Source organism: Mus pahari, chromosome 17 (genome assembly GCF_900095145.1).
Source record: "Mus pahari chromosome 17, PAHARI_EIJ_v1.1, whole genome shotgun sequence".
Lineage (NCBI taxonomy): Eukaryota > Metazoa > Chordata > Mammalia > Rodentia > Muridae > Mus > Mus pahari.
Genome location: NC_034606.1, coordinates 44,847,411 through 44,861,942, shown reverse-complemented (window position 1 = coordinate 44,861,942; position 14,532 = coordinate 44,847,411). Strand labels below are relative to the sequence as shown.

At 53.8% G+C, this 14,532-nt stretch overlaps 1 protein-coding gene across 4 annotated transcripts in view; it reads left to right on the top strand.

Annotated features, from left to right (window-relative positions):
* The first annotated feature begins 389 nt into the window (after positions 1-389).
* Positions 390-14,532, top strand: part of Sun2 (Sad1 and UNC84 domain containing 2) — a 17,785-nt gene continuing 3,642 nt past the window's right edge. Inside the window, exons 1-13 of one of the 4 annotated variants that reach the window (XM_021216311.2) lie at positions 390-603; positions 3,099-3,261; positions 3,944-4,134; positions 4,269-4,409; positions 5,159-5,254; positions 5,580-5,673; positions 6,708-6,781; positions 8,433-8,560; positions 11,319-11,573; positions 12,548-12,625; positions 13,031-13,074; positions 13,526-13,691; positions 14,026-14,247. In XM_021216311.2, coding sequence (XP_021071970.1) covers positions 3,137-3,261; positions 3,944-4,134; positions 4,269-4,409; positions 5,159-5,254; positions 5,580-5,673; positions 6,708-6,781; positions 8,433-8,560; positions 11,319-11,573; positions 12,548-12,625; positions 13,031-13,074; positions 13,526-13,691; positions 14,026-14,247 — 1,614 coding nt within the window. In that variant the 5' untranslated portion in view covers positions 390-603; positions 3,099-3,136. Of the gene's footprint in view, positions 604-3,058; positions 3,262-3,943; positions 4,135-4,268; positions 4,410-5,158; positions 5,255-5,579; positions 5,674-6,701; positions 6,782-8,432; positions 8,561-11,318; positions 11,574-12,547; positions 12,626-13,030; positions 13,075-13,525; positions 13,692-14,025; positions 14,248-14,532 lie in introns of all 4 variants that reach the window. The other 3 variants (XM_021216310.2, XM_029548147.1, XM_029548146.1) reach the window with 3 other exon arrangements.

The following is a 14,532-nucleotide window of genomic DNA, read 5'->3' as shown; positions in this document are numbered from 1 at the left end:
TCTATATAAGAAACAAAAAACTTCCACGGACCTGTTTCCCTTCTTTTTAAAATGGGCAGACACCGCTGACGCTGGTAAGCGTCCACACTACCCGCGCGGGTCCCGCTTAAGGACCCTTTCCCGGGGCCAATTCCATGACACCCTGTGTGCTCCAGCACCTAAAGCCTTTAGGGCCCCGGCGCCGCGCGCGCGAGCACGGACGCGTGAGGGAACGCTCGGGTCCCACGGCCTGGAGGTCGTCCTCGCCCCCGCCTCCCACGCGCGGACTACAGGGCCCACGCGGAGGGCGGGTCGAGCCGGAGCCTTTGTGTTCAAATCAACCAATGGGCGGCGACGGAGGGCGGGGCGGGCCGACTGGGCCCGGCCAATGACTTGTGGGCTGTCAGCGTTGACTGACAGGCGCACACATACACACTCGGCCACGCGCGCACCGCCCTGCCCCACTCGCGCATCGCGGGCCTCTGCCGGCCGCATTGTCCGCTCACCGACCCCGCGCCGTCCCGCGTCTCCGCTCCGCGCGCGTCTCAGCTCCAGCCCCGGGCCCGGCCCGGCCCAGAGCGCGGCGCCGCCCGGGGGACTCCGACGCGGGAAGAACCACGCAAGGTAAAGAACGGATTGGGCCCGCCTCCCCACGGCCCCGCGCCCGCCTGACCCGGGCCGCCGTCCGGCCAAAGCGCGGGCCTGCGCCTTCCTGTCCGGCCAGGCTGGGCCACTCCAGCCCCCGCGCGACGTACGCCCCGGGACACTCACGGGCCGGCGCCCTGACGCATCGCGGTCACGGGGAGGGCGCTGTCCCCAGGCGGGACTTCCCCAGCAGCCTCCGGGGAGGAGGGCAGCCAAGACCCAGCCGCCCCAAACCGGACCGGGACTGTGCCATAGGCCGAGTCCTGGCACTGGAAGTTCCCAGCCTGCGCCACCGCCGCCTGTCACAGTTATTGGGGGCGGGGGAGGGCCCATTTAGCTCAGTTCCAAAACAGCCAAACCCAACCAAAACAAAACAAAGCCATCGCGCTCCGGGGTGTGACTTAGAGCCAGGACAGAGGGTGAGCGCCTGGAGCACTTTTTGTGTCCCAGGGGAAATGGAGTGGAAATGTCACTTATAAGATTCCCCAGGACAGGGGAATCTTAGGGGCCAAGGCTCTGAAGTAGGAAAGGATGTTTTATCTGAGGGTTTTGTAACTAATGGCGGGATGGAGGAGTGTCTGTCTCAGCGGCTCCCCGCGGTAGACCTTTGTCATCTTGTGTAACCTGGATGGCCGCTGTGGCAAACTATTTTGTGACAACAGGATGAATATGAAAGATAAAGATAAGGTCCACACCGCTCTGGGAGTACTGGGAGGTGGCACATGGGCAGTGTTCGGTGCCCCACCTCTCCACCTACTCAGAACGTTTAGATTCTTGCAACAGCGGCGTGGGCACTGTATAAACATGTTATACTCTTTCCCCCCCTGGCAAAGGCTTCATGTGCTACAGCGGGGCAGGGGTTAAGAGGTGGAGCATGTGGGCATCTGGAGCTGTCAGGTGGGGGTGGCAGTCATGGGGGGAACTACCTTATAAGGACTGGAATACAACCCAGGACCAAGGCAACTTCCTGCTTTGGCCAGTTGGTCCCTTTACCAACACCAGTCAAAGAGAGTGAGAGATGCCAGATGGGCACCTCACCTGGGAAGATGCCAGTTAGCCCAGACAGGAGGCTACTTGTCTTTCTAGCTGGATGAACCTGACCTTCTGGTTTCTGTGGTCCGGGTTTGGGTGTGTTTCCCACCATGCGAGGTCTCTATCCACTAGGAATATCAGAAGCAATACAAAGTCACAAGTACCGGGGACTCTTTTTGGATGGGCTTGGGATCTGAACTTTTGTCATCCTGCTAGCCCAGGCTGGGTGAGACTCCTGGGTTGATATTCTGAGATTTGAAACTGGGTCCCGGTGCCTGAAAGATTTGTTTACCTTCACTCACGTAGGAAGGCTGTCTTTGGCCAGGTCTTTTCACCTTGGTCTTCTTATCAGTTTCACCCCATCCCATGTGGTGACTGTAATTGTCCTAAAGGCCAGACTGACTGCAACACCACACAACAGCTCCACCTCCTGCCTTACTTCGTTAACAAATATTGGTTGTGTAACCGCTGTGTAACCACGCGGTTTACAGCTATGTTCCAAGTGCATGCTATATGGAGCTGCAACACTCCCCAAACCTTCTGATGGAATGCAGATGCCCAGGCCCTGCAGCCTGTCAGGTCTGAACAGAGAGACCTGGCTCTCACCTGCAGGCTAGCATTCCAGGTTCCTCCCTGTAGATGGGTGATGATGGCTGCCTTGCTTGTGCCGGGGTCATTAATGAGTAGGAAAGGAATTAGGCAGCCAGTAGTCATTTATCATTGTCATCGTCACATCAAGGGGTCATAGCACAGTGTGCTGAGGGGCTGCAGAATATGGTGGCAAGGGTTTCTGCAGTCGGGACGTAGCGAACCAGAGATTGTGACTAAAAAGAAGGAAAAGATGGGGTCTAGAGAGATGCTCAGAGGTTAAGAGCACAGGCTGCTCTTTCAGAGGACCTAGGTTCAATTCTCAGCACCCACATGATGGCTCATAGCTGTCTATAACTCTAGCTCCAAGGGATCTACACCTTCACACAGAGATACACAGAGGAAAAACACCAGTGCACATAAAAACAAATCCTTAAAGAAAAAGGAAGGGAATGTCTGTCCATGGAAGGGGAGCGATGCATATGAGACCGGACGGCTGGAGAGAATAAAGCACTGGCTGGGGGGGGGGGGGTCCTGGGAGTCACACCCCAGGAAGCAGTGCCTGTCAAGTGTCAGTCCCTGCTGCACCTCAGAGGTCAAGCAAGGCCTGATTCTGGCTCCCACAGAATTCAGTGCCAAGGAGAACTAAGACATGCAACCTATTCATTAGGAAACCTTGAGAAAAGAGCCATGGCGGAAGCCCCCAGAGTCCTCAGTAAATCCCAAGGCATGTGGTAGACAGGGGTGAGGGGAGATGTCCTCGATCACAGGGCCGCTTTGCCTTAGTGCATAGGGTGTCTGTTCTCTCCCCCAGGACAGCCCCACACCTTAGACGTTGCCCTGTCTCCCCCAAGTCTTTCTTCGGGAGAAGAGGTCCCACTCCTGCCCCATCATGTCAAGACGAAGCCAGCGCCTCACACGCTACTCTCAGGATGACAACGACTGCGGCAGCAGCAGCAGCGGTGCAAGCTCGGTGGCAGGAAGCCAGGGCACCGTGTTTAAAGACAGCCCTCTCAGGTAGGAGCAGAGCAGGACGGCCCTCTCTCTTTTGCTGCTGCTGTGGATAGAGGCAAGGTACTTGGTCAAGAGGGTCGGTTCTATCTGTCTTCACTCCTGTGAGGATGCTAGCTTCTCTGCCCACTGTGAGCAGAGGCCACCCAGCCTCCGGTTTAGTGAACAGGAAGTGGGGAGAAGCAGCTTCACTCAAAAGCCAGGCAGGAAACGACAGAGACGGAAGCTGGGCTCACAGCAGCCGGTAGACTGTGGACAGGTGGGGCGGTCCAGCCACCTTCCCCAGGCCCACACATCACATTTCACCATGTCACTGGCCAGTGGCTCGGGGCAGCGTGCCTTGTCATCCTGCCTCCCTGCAGCCATGTGTCCCCGAGGTTCCGGCTAGGTGTGGGAGGTCAGATCAGGTTTGTCCAGATTTTCAGTTAGGTTACGGGAACTCCAAGTCCCCCTAGGAAGCATGGGAAAACGTTTGGCTTTGAAGTTAGAAGCCTGAGTTGGATGCTGTCTCTGTCTCTAACTGACGGGCTTGCTGATCTCTGGTGAGATTCAGCGATGGATACTGGGAGCCGAGAAGTAGTTGGCTTGTTGGGCTCCTTCCCACACAAAATGAGGTCTCCAGGGTTGTTGGCTTCCCTTTCCTGGCTGGGCTCACCCCCCTGCCTCTTCCCTCATGTCTGTCTCACAGGTCTTTGAAGAGGAAATCCAGCAACATGAAGCGCCTGTCCCCAGCTCCACAGCTGGGCCCCTCCTCTGACTCCCACACCTCCTACTACAGCGAGTCTGTGGTCCGGGAGTCCTACATCGGCAGCCCCCGGGCTGTGTCCCTCGCCAGGAGCGCCCTCCTGGATGACCACCTACACAGTGAGCCCTACTGGAGTGAGTACCCCAGGCCTCACTCCCAAGGATTGCTCTCCAAAGTCCTCCCCTCTCAGTGTCCCCGAGGCCCCTCAGCTCCAGGCCCACCAGGGTGGGGGCTGTGGGATCTCAGCAGAGCCCCTGTCTCCTGCCAGGCGGGGACCTTCGGGGGCGGAGGAGGAGAGGAACAGGTGGTTCTGAGAGCAGCAAGGTCAACGGGCTTGCCGCGGAGGGCAAGGCCTCAGAGGACTTTTTCGGATCTTCCTCAGGCTATTCTTCAGAGGATGACCTTGCAGGTAGGTGCTGCTTTGTTACCCCATGCAAGTGGGCTCTAGGGCGATGGCGGGCATAGGGCAAGGGGCACCCTGACAGTGTGACATCTCATGTCAGATGGCATGGGCCATGGGCATTACATAGCTTCCCTGAGAGAGCTGGGGATAGAGTTTCAGTGGTAGGGAACTTGCCTAGCAAACAATCGGCCTTTGGAGTGTGTGTGTGTGTGTGTGTGCGCGCGCGCGCGTGCGCGTACCTTACTGGGTATCTCTATACCAAAGCTCTCCCTCCTGGCCCAAGCTGTCCCTCACCTAGGACTGTGTATGTCTGTAGGATCCTCCCCCATGGGTCTGTGAGTGACCCAGAACCACACCACTGTGTTTTAGGAAGCTTCTATCTGGGGCTCAAACATAGTTAATACTCAGTGACTTCTGGTCCACGCGGAGCAACTCCCTAGAGATTGTTGGCAAGGCAAGGGTGCAGAGGGAAAATAAAATGTCAAGGCCTGGGGACTTAGTTCAGGAGGCACAGTGCTAAAACAAGCACGGGTCCTAGGTTCATTCCCCAGCATCAGGAAAAAGACATTGGAAACTTCCCATCCCATCCCCTCACCTCACAAACATTCCTGGACCTACTATGTGCTGGGCCAGTCTGACACTCTGGGCAGCGGATGAGTGGATTCAGGTCAAGGAGAAGTCAGGTTCCACGCCTGCGGCTTTAAGGAGTCAGCGCTATTAAGGGGCTACGCTTGTTTTCCTCCCCTTCCCGGCAGGCTACACGGACTCAGACCAGCACAGCTCAGGGTCAGGGTTAAGGAGTGCAGCATCTCGGGCCGGCTCCTTTGTCTGGACTCTGGTCACTTTTCCAGGTGCGTGCTGGCCGTGTGCTAGACAACTCCTACACTCTGCAGTAGTCACTCCTTACTGTGGCTGTGATTGGGCACCCGGGCTACCGAGTCAGGGAAGGCTTGCAGTGGGATAATCCCTGGGAGCCAAGGGCTGTGGGAACCCCCAGCAGGTTTGAGCAGGAGCCGATTCCGAACAGGCTGAGTTATATTTGGTGGGCTTGGAAAGGGGTCACCATGGAGTGGGACAAAGCGGGCTGGGCAAGGGTTGGGCAAGAGAGCACACAGAGTGGGAAAGGGGCAGTGTGCTAAATACGACCAAGTCTTAGGCTTGACGGCCACTTTTCAGGCCGCCTCTTTGGTCTTCTCTACTGGTGGGTTGGCACCACCTGGTACCGCCTGACAACCGCTGCCTCCCTCCTGGATGTCTTCGTCCTAACCAGGTGAGTGAGACTCCAGCCTTGATGAAGAACCAGAAAGACCTGGTACCACAGGGCTTAACAGAGCATCTAGGCTTGAACGTGGCCCACCATTCCTCATTCCTTGACGGTTCTCCAGGCGACATGAGCTTTTGGCGCAGGCAGGCTTTCCCTCCTAGCTAACACCTGCTAGCAGAACGCTGGGACACAGGTCCTTACTTCATCTAGATCCTTCCTAAGAACAACCAGCCCCTTCCAGTCCTCAGAGAAAGGGTGGCTTCGCTCCCACTGCAAACTGTGAGGCGTTAACCAAAGAAGTCCTGCCTCTGTCTTAGACCTGTGATGGGCTACATTCTAGAGGTTCCTGCCCATGGTCAGAAGTCACGAAGAGATATTGTTTGAGGATGCTGTGGAGTCATTCCCCAAGTTCCCAAACCAGCAGGACAGAGGTTAAGGACTGCGTCCCCTGGGCAGAGAACAAAGGCTAGACCAGGAGGGGGTCAGGGCACCTCTGCCAAGTCTATGTTGGGGAGCATGGCTAGAAAGCCTGAGCTACATGGGGAGTCCGGGTCAGCCTGGGCTACCTATCAAAACCCTGTTTCAAATATATATATATATATATATATATATATATATATATATATATATATATATATATATATGGTGTGGCTGGAGGCTTAGCTTAGCATTTATGAGCACTTCCACAGGAAGTTCAATTCCTAGCACCCACGTGGTGGCTCACAACATAATGTAACTTCAGTTTCAGGGACTCTGAAAGTACCTGCACTCATCTGCACATGTACACACACACACACACACACACACACACACACACTTATTTTAAGTTTTAAAGTTCATAGAACCAAAATTTCCCTATGACTCTTAGGACCTACCAGTAACCATTCTAGTGGCCTGATCAATCTCAGTCCCATGGGAAGCCCAAGGGTACAAGTTGTAACTCTAGTTCAGAATTCTAGGAAAGTCCCAAGGGACTGAGTGCCGCGTGGAGGCCCAGGTCCCACTGACGTCGGCCTTCTGTCTGTTTTCCTGAGGTCCAGGCACTTCTCGCTGAACCTGAAGAGTTTCCTGTGGTTCCTTCTGCTCTTGCTACTCCTGACGGGTCTGACCTACGGTGAGCAGGGGTGGAAGACAGGGAAGCTAGAGGTAGGGGTAGGGTGAGGCAGAGTCGGAGCTAATGGTGATCAAGCGGGCCAGGCAGAGCCCTGGGCCTGACTTTCCTACTCCTCCCAGTGCCACCCCAAGTCCTCGACTGACTCAGGCTGCCCTGTCTGACAGTGTTCCAGGGCTGAGGGGATGTGCCTCATCTCCCGATCTTGCTCTTGCTATAGTACAGGGAGCTTCTGGGAGGAACACGCCCCCGGACAGCCACTTTCTGGGTAGCAAGCAAGAACTCTGAGCTATTATTAGGAGCAGCTATTTTCCCTCTATTCCAAATCAGGACAGTCTGTGTGACTGGATTGTTTTTACAAGATCAAGTGAAACCTTTGGCTGCATTTAGGCTACAAGCAGCCAGAAGGGCGCTGCTTGAGACTGTAAGAGCTGCTTACCCACAGCTCTGCCCCATTGTGCCTGCCACAGGACCTTCTTGTCTTTGTCTTGTGTATTCCGGTTCTCATTGGACAATTTAACTGGGTTTCCGGTTTCATGTGAATTGGCTGTGTAGACCTAGGCTCACTTTGAACAACTGCAGCCACAATGTTTTGTTAGTGTGGTTTTGTTTTGTTTTTTAGAGAGTTGGTTTGGTTTTTATAGTCTTGTGCTTCTTTCTTCTTCTTCTTTTTCTTCCTTTTTTTTTTTTTTTTTTTTGAGATAGGTTCTTTGTAACCCTGGAACTCACTCTGAACACCAGGGTGGCCTCAAATTCACAGGTCTGCCTGCCTCTGTCTCCTGAGGGCTGGTGGGATTAAAGGTGTGCTCCACCACCATTGGCTTCTTTTATTAATAAAAGAAGAGGGCAGGACATTTTTCCAAATGTCGGTTTCCTTTTTGTTTCCTGTTACAAGAACAACTTGTTCTTACTCAGTGGAAACTGGGCATCACCCTTAAAATAACATTACCTTATTACTCATGGCAGTGCAGTGTTTATCTTGCTAGCCCTTTCCCAGATATTAAACACAGCTCAGTCTGTACCAATTCCTTGTGATTAATAGAGAAGATGTCACAGACAGAGCATGTGGAGATTCGAGGCGAGAGGGCCCAGACCTGCTCAGGGAGTGTGTGGTCGTGTCCACTTGGGACTTCAGGCCTAGTGGCTTGTATACACTCCCTTCCCCGCCCTGCTCATGGCCAAGAAGTAAGAAGCAACTGTGAAATTAGGCACTGTTTCTCTATGACTGCAGTCTTGGGCCCTGATCCTGGGCCCCCATATCTCGAAGAGGGTGCTGTGTTCTCTGTGATGCCCAGCCAGGGAGCCAGGGAGTGCTAAGCCCACTCACAAATGCCACTTGAGCCAGCTAACCCTTCTGGACAGGGCAGTCAGTCAATGCTAGTTGTTGTCAAAGCTCCCAGGGCACTGTTCACTCAACTGTGAGGGCATCCATCCCGGCCTGGGCTCCACCCAGGAGAATCTGTAACTGGTAAAGGAAGGTGCTTTCTCCTAAGTCTGTCTGCGGAATGAGTGAGGACGCCGGAGGAGCGAGGTGTGAGCATGCAGGAGCTGTGAGGCCATGGGCTGTCACTTCCTCCTCTGATAGAGCAAGACTCACCATACGTGACACAGGCTGTGACCAAGAAGATTCTAAGGACTCTCTCCCTGTGCCTAGGTGCTTGGCATTTTTACCCCTTAGGGCTGCAGACATTGCAACCCGCTGTGGTCTCCTGGTGGGCAGCAAAGGAGAGCAGGAAGCAGCCAGAGGCGTGGGAATCCAGAGACACCTCCCCGCACTTCCAGGTGAGGCTGAGGGTGCTGAGGGTGGGGAGCAGAGCTCTCCAGCCTGGCTTTGCAGGTTGGAGAAGTCACATGAAACTCACACAAAGCCACAAAACTACAACACCCTTCCTGGGCTGTTGGAGGTCATGGGGGAGCTAACTTGCCTCTAAAGGCGACTCAACAACCCAAAAGTTATGTACATCCTCAGAAAGCAGAAGGAAGGGCTGACAAACGGCCTTGTTGCTTTCCAATGCGATTTCTCCATATCGCCAAGGCTTCCGTGTGTAACACCCTGACCAGGTACCTCCCACCCCTCCCCCAGCTCACACTGTGGCTTAAGACTTCAAGTATGTAGTAGTCTGTGAGTCTGGAGGGACCAGTGGGCCCTTGTGGGCTATGCCAGGACAGTCTGTGCCAGTTGCTTAGTGGGCCAGCTGGCCCAGGCCCTCACAAGGGACAACTAACTGCCCCTGCCTGATCTTTGTTCTCCCGTAGAGCTAGCCTGGGCTTGCTCCCATAGCAACTTAGCTGTGTTCTAGGAGGGAAAGCAACCCAGGTGAGTTGGGACCTGGGAAAGCAAATAGCAGGATCAGAGCAGGTTCTAGGAGGTGGAGGCAAAGAGCCTGCTAGGTCACTCTGCAGAGGCTGCGGTTATAGGCGTGAGACAGTAGTGTCTTAGATTAGGGCAGGTCTAGGGTGTGCTCTTCAGGGGCCTGCACAGTAGAGGGTGATATGTGGACACAACCAGGATGTAATAGAAATACAAGTTACCTGACACTGTCCCTGGGCTGGGTTGTTGGCTCAGCTCACACCACGCTTGCTGTGCGGTTATGAGACCTGAGTTCATATCACCAGTACGACTAGCACAGGCCTGTGACCCTGGTGCTGGGGTGGTGGGTGCAGTCAAATGGATCTCCAGGGCTTGCTTGTCTAGTCAGTCTAGCTGAAATGCTGAGCCCCAGGTTCAATGATTCAAGATATAGGGTGAGGAGCCATAGAGGGAGACATCTAATGCCAACCTCTGGCCTCCCCTTGTGCATACACAAGCAAGTGTCCTGCACATACATGTGCACACATACATACATGTGCGCACATGTGTTAGAAGTTAAGATCTGGTTCTTCCTCTCAGTCCCATGCTCCTAGACTCAGATTCAAAATATTTCCAAAGACCTTAGCCATATAGCTAGGGTGTTCTCTTACTAGATCATAACTAAAATAACCCAAATTATTTTTAGCCTACATTCCGCCATGTGGCTGGTTACCTGTGCTTGGGTACCTTGCGTCTTGTCTCCTCACATCTTCCCCAGGTCAATCTCCTGCACCTGGCCTATTCCAGAATTCTTTCTGCCTTCCAGGTGTCCCGCCTTCTATTTCCTGCCGAAGCCATAGACCATAGCCTTTTTAATTGACAGGTGACGCATCCATACAGTCCACAGAAGACTCTCTGTACACACATGCTTACACCACACACAAGAACATGGCACACACACAAACCTCTTGGTCTTAGCAGGGCATGGTGGCTCCACCCCTTGTAGTCCTGGCACTTGGGAGGCTACAGCAGGAGAATCACATGTTTGCAACCTGGGCTACATAGTAAACTGCAGGACAGTCTGGACTGAGTGAGACCCTTTTTCAACAGAACAACCCCTCCCCCAACCCTTAGTTGTCCAGTGAAGTGAACTTCGCCTGTATCCGCTGAATTAAGCTTGCCACCCATTAAATATGTTCCAGCACAGTATGATCTTATTTCTTAAAATGATGGCATATCCTGTTGTCTACAAATTCCTTTTAAAATTGATTCTTGGAGAGATGAGGGGCAATTCAGTCTTGGCCACCTTTCATGTGACAAGGGGAAGCAAGGCTGGCAGAGCACAGCCGGGATCTGCTGTGGGAAGACTCGGTGAAGACGCTGCTTGGAGAAGTGACGGCGGGGCAGGCTGGGCAGGCTGGGAATGGGAGCCTGTGCTTGCTGCCTTGGGAGTTGTGCAAGCATGTTTAAAAGAGAATGTCTACAACCCGAGACCTCTGCCCCAAAGTCCTTTGCCCTTTAAGGGACAGTTAGTAGATTGTGTTTTATGATTTCCCTTGGCAAAGATTTTGTTGTTTGGCCAACAGTTGTCCTCATATTCACGACATACTATCAGGTGCCACCCTTGGCTCTGCATGGCTGTGACTACAGCTTCTCTAGGGCATTCGTTTAAAGGAGGAAAATGCAAACCTTTCAAACTGTTTCCTCTTTTGGTATAGTTATCTATGGAAGAGCAAAAGCACTTGAAAGTCAAAAGCTGCCTCCCCCTCACCTTATACAGCTCATGAGGGGGCCTTCCTAGCTGGGCCCGTGACCATCCTACAAATTCATTTTCCTGGCCAGTCCCTGTGCTCAGACTCCCTCTCCCAGCTACGTTTCCCTCCATGTTGGGATCGGATGGTGACAACATGTTGAGGGGGACTGGAGGTGTGTGGAACCCTCCTGCAATGCATGCCTGGTATCTCCTGCCAGATCCTGCAGCTGCCAGTCGTATCCCAGCTGGTTTTGCCGTTTGTTTCTCCCTGGAGAGACTTTCACTACCACTGGCTGTCCTGGAATTCCCTCTGTAGAACAGGCTAGCCTTGAACTCATAAAGATCAACTTGCTCTGCATCCTGAGTGCTGGGATTAACAGCCTGTGCCACTATGCCCAGCTGCCCTATCCCAGCTGTTGCAGTGGCCATACTCAGGAAGCCTTGTGGTGTGTTCCCCTGGATCCATCCATCCTCTGTTCTTTCCTCTGGCCCACCAGGCTGAGCAGCGTGTTCTCTCCCGGGTTCACTCTCTGGAGCGGCGCCTGGAAGCCCTTGCTGCAGACTTTTCCTCCAACTGGCAGAAGGAGGCCATACGGCTGGAACGCCTGGAGCTGCGGCAGGGGGCTGCTGGCCATGGAGGAGGCAGTAGCCTGAGCCATGAAGATGCCCTGTCTCTCCTAGAAGGGTTGGTGAGCCGCCGCGAGGCTGCCCTGAAGGAGGACTTGCGCAGGGACACAGTGGCTCATATCCAGGTGGGGGAACATTGTTGCCTGGAGGTGGGGCGGCACATTTCATAAAGGCAATGCCACAGAAAACCCTGACAGTCATGTGGGGTGTAGGAGGCCCCGTGGGGCCCGGGGGAGATGGTAGTGTGTCACTTGGGGCCATTTGCCAGTTATCCTGTCAAGATGAAGATGATCTGTCTTCCATGGTGGGAGTCCCTGGCACAATGCCTGGAACAAGGAAAGCGTTAGGCACAGGTGGCACTCCTTGTATTTCAGAGCTTTGTAGCATAAGACCAGGAGCTGAAACTCTGGAGTTAAAAAGATAAAACCCTAGAAGGAACCCAGTTAGACCATGTCTAGCCACAAGTGTTCCAAGGGCAGCTGGCAAACCCTCTTGGTGTGGTGGCGCACACCTCTAATCCCAACACTTAGGAGATAGAAGCAGGCAGATCTCTGAGTTCAAGGCCAGCCTGGTCTACAGAGGAAGTTCTGGGACAGTCAGAACTATATAGAGAGGTGCTGTCTCAAAAGAAAACAAGAAGAAAAAAAACGCCGGGCGTGGTGGCGCATGCCTTTAATCCCAGCACTTGGGAGGCAGAGGCAGGTGAATTTCTGAGTTTGAGGCCAGCCTGGTCTACAGAGTGAGTTCCAGGACAGCCAGGGCTATACAGAGAAACCCTGTCTCAAAAAACCAAAAAAAAAAAAAAAAAAAAGACTTATTTAGGGGCTGGTGAGATGGCTCAGTGGGTAAGAACACCCGACTGCTCTTCCGAAGGTCCAGAGTTCAAATCCCAGCAACCATGTGGTGGCTCATAACCATCCGTAACAAGATCTGACACCCTCTTCTGGAGTGTCTGAAGACAGCTACAGTGTACTTACATATAATAAATAAATCTTTTTTTTAAAAAAAAAAAGTGTGCACTACTACACACATTTTAAAAAAAAAAAAGAAAAAGAAAAAGAAAAAACCACCCCAAATAAGCAGTCCTCATATCTGGTAGGAAGAATTGGCTACCCTGAGGGCAGAGCATCACCAAGACTCGGAAGACCTCTTCAAGAAGATTATCCAGGCCTCTCAGGTCAGTGGGCTGGGCATGCAGCCCTGCGCTGGGATCTCACCCAAAGTTAAATCTGTCCTTGGTTCTACCATGGATACTGCTGGGATGTTGAGGTAGTCTCATGCCTTCTCTAGGGCCTGAACTTGCCTCAGACAGATGCTCCACAGTGACCCTAGGATGTGCATGGGGCAAGGGTGGTATCTGTGCTGATGGTACTGTTTGTGCTCAGCGAACGTACACTTACCTGGGTGGGAATGAGTCTGATAAGGGTTGGGACTCACAGGACTTCCCCTGCTTTGATCTTTGCTGAAAGGGCTGGGGCACCCTTTCAGGGAGGTGGCTAAGCAAACACTCCCATGTAGAGCAGACCCTCAGACTTCTCTGAACTCATCTTGTCTTATTCTTGCCCTTTCTTGCTGCTCTTAGGAGTCTGAAGCCCGTATCCAGCAGCTGAAGACAGAATGGCAAAGGTAATGGCAGCCACCTGGCCATGGCCTGCTCTGCCACCCCGTTGGGGTTCTGCCTGGTTGGTTGAGACTTAGCTTAGGATCCTGCCTATGGCCTCTAAGGTACAAGGCAGGTCGGTAAGGCCTGGGGGAGGCAGGGACAGGCACAGCAGTGAAACTGGAGCTTGTGGGCTGGTCTTTTCTGTATGCCTTCTGCTTGGATGACCTAGTTGTAAAGGCATGGCAGGCTGTGGCATTGTGAACTGTGCTGTCCAAGCCTACAGAGAATCAGGCCAGAATTAGCTGTGAGACAGGCAAGCCCAAACTCCTGGGCTATGTTCTACTACCAGACTTCAAGGGCGGCCCTGCCCCTTCACACACAGTGATGGGCTTCCACCTAATGACAGGAGTCAGTCAGGGGTTCCTCATCCTTCCTCAGCATGGTCTTACCTTGCTTCCCTCCATCCGGAACTAGCATGACCCAGGAGGCCTTCCAGGAGAGCTCTGTGAAGGAGCTGGGACGGCTGGAAGCCCAACTGGCCAGCCTGCGGCAGGAGCTAGCTGCCCTGACTCAGAAGCAGAACTCGGTGGCAGATGAAGTGGGCCTGCTGCCCCAGAAGATCCAGGCTGCTAGGGCTGATGTGAGTGGGAAGTACCCAGAGCCCTACTAATCCCCCTCCCTCTGAGCCCACCCACCTGGGAGGGGGTGCCTGTCAGTTGGAGCAGTGTCTTTGGCCTGTTGTTCTGGATGCACATGCATAGCTGATCTGATGCAGGCCTAGGCTGTGGGGGAAATGTTTTCCGATCCCAGTCACTGTTCCCTGGAGAGTTCCTAAGCTCTAACATCTCTCTCAGGGTCTCCATCCTTCCCTTCCAGCTCTGCTTCCTCCTCCAGTGACAGCCCACCCACCCTGTCATAGCTGCCCCTGCCATTACTGCAGGCTTCTGAGGGAGTGACAATGCCTTCATCCGTAGGTGGAATCCCAGTTCCCTGACTGGATCACTCAGTTCCTGCTTGGAGACAGGGGTGTGCGCAGCGGGCTCCTGCAGCGAGACGAGATGCATGCTCAGCTGCAGCAGCTGGAGGACAAGATCCTTGCCAAGATGGCTGAGATGCAGGGCAAGTCAGCCAGGGAGGCTGCAGCGTCCCTGGGACAGATACTGCAGAAAGAAGGCGTAGTTGGGGTGACAGAGGAGGTAAGGGATGACTGTTCTCCCAACACGCTGCCTCTCCCCTGAAGTCTTACATTGCCAGCTCTTCATGTTTGTTAGGACATGATAGACCCTCCTGGCTGGAGGTTCGGGTGTAGATTCTGGGCCCAGTGTGGGTGGTGGAAACGAACAAAACCTGCTTGGGTACCACTGGTGCCAGTCCAGCAGGGCCAGTCCATGGATATGCACGCAGTACCTGGTGTGCCTGGTATACCATGGATATGCACGCAGTACCTGGTGTGCCTGGTATACCATGGATATGCACGCAGT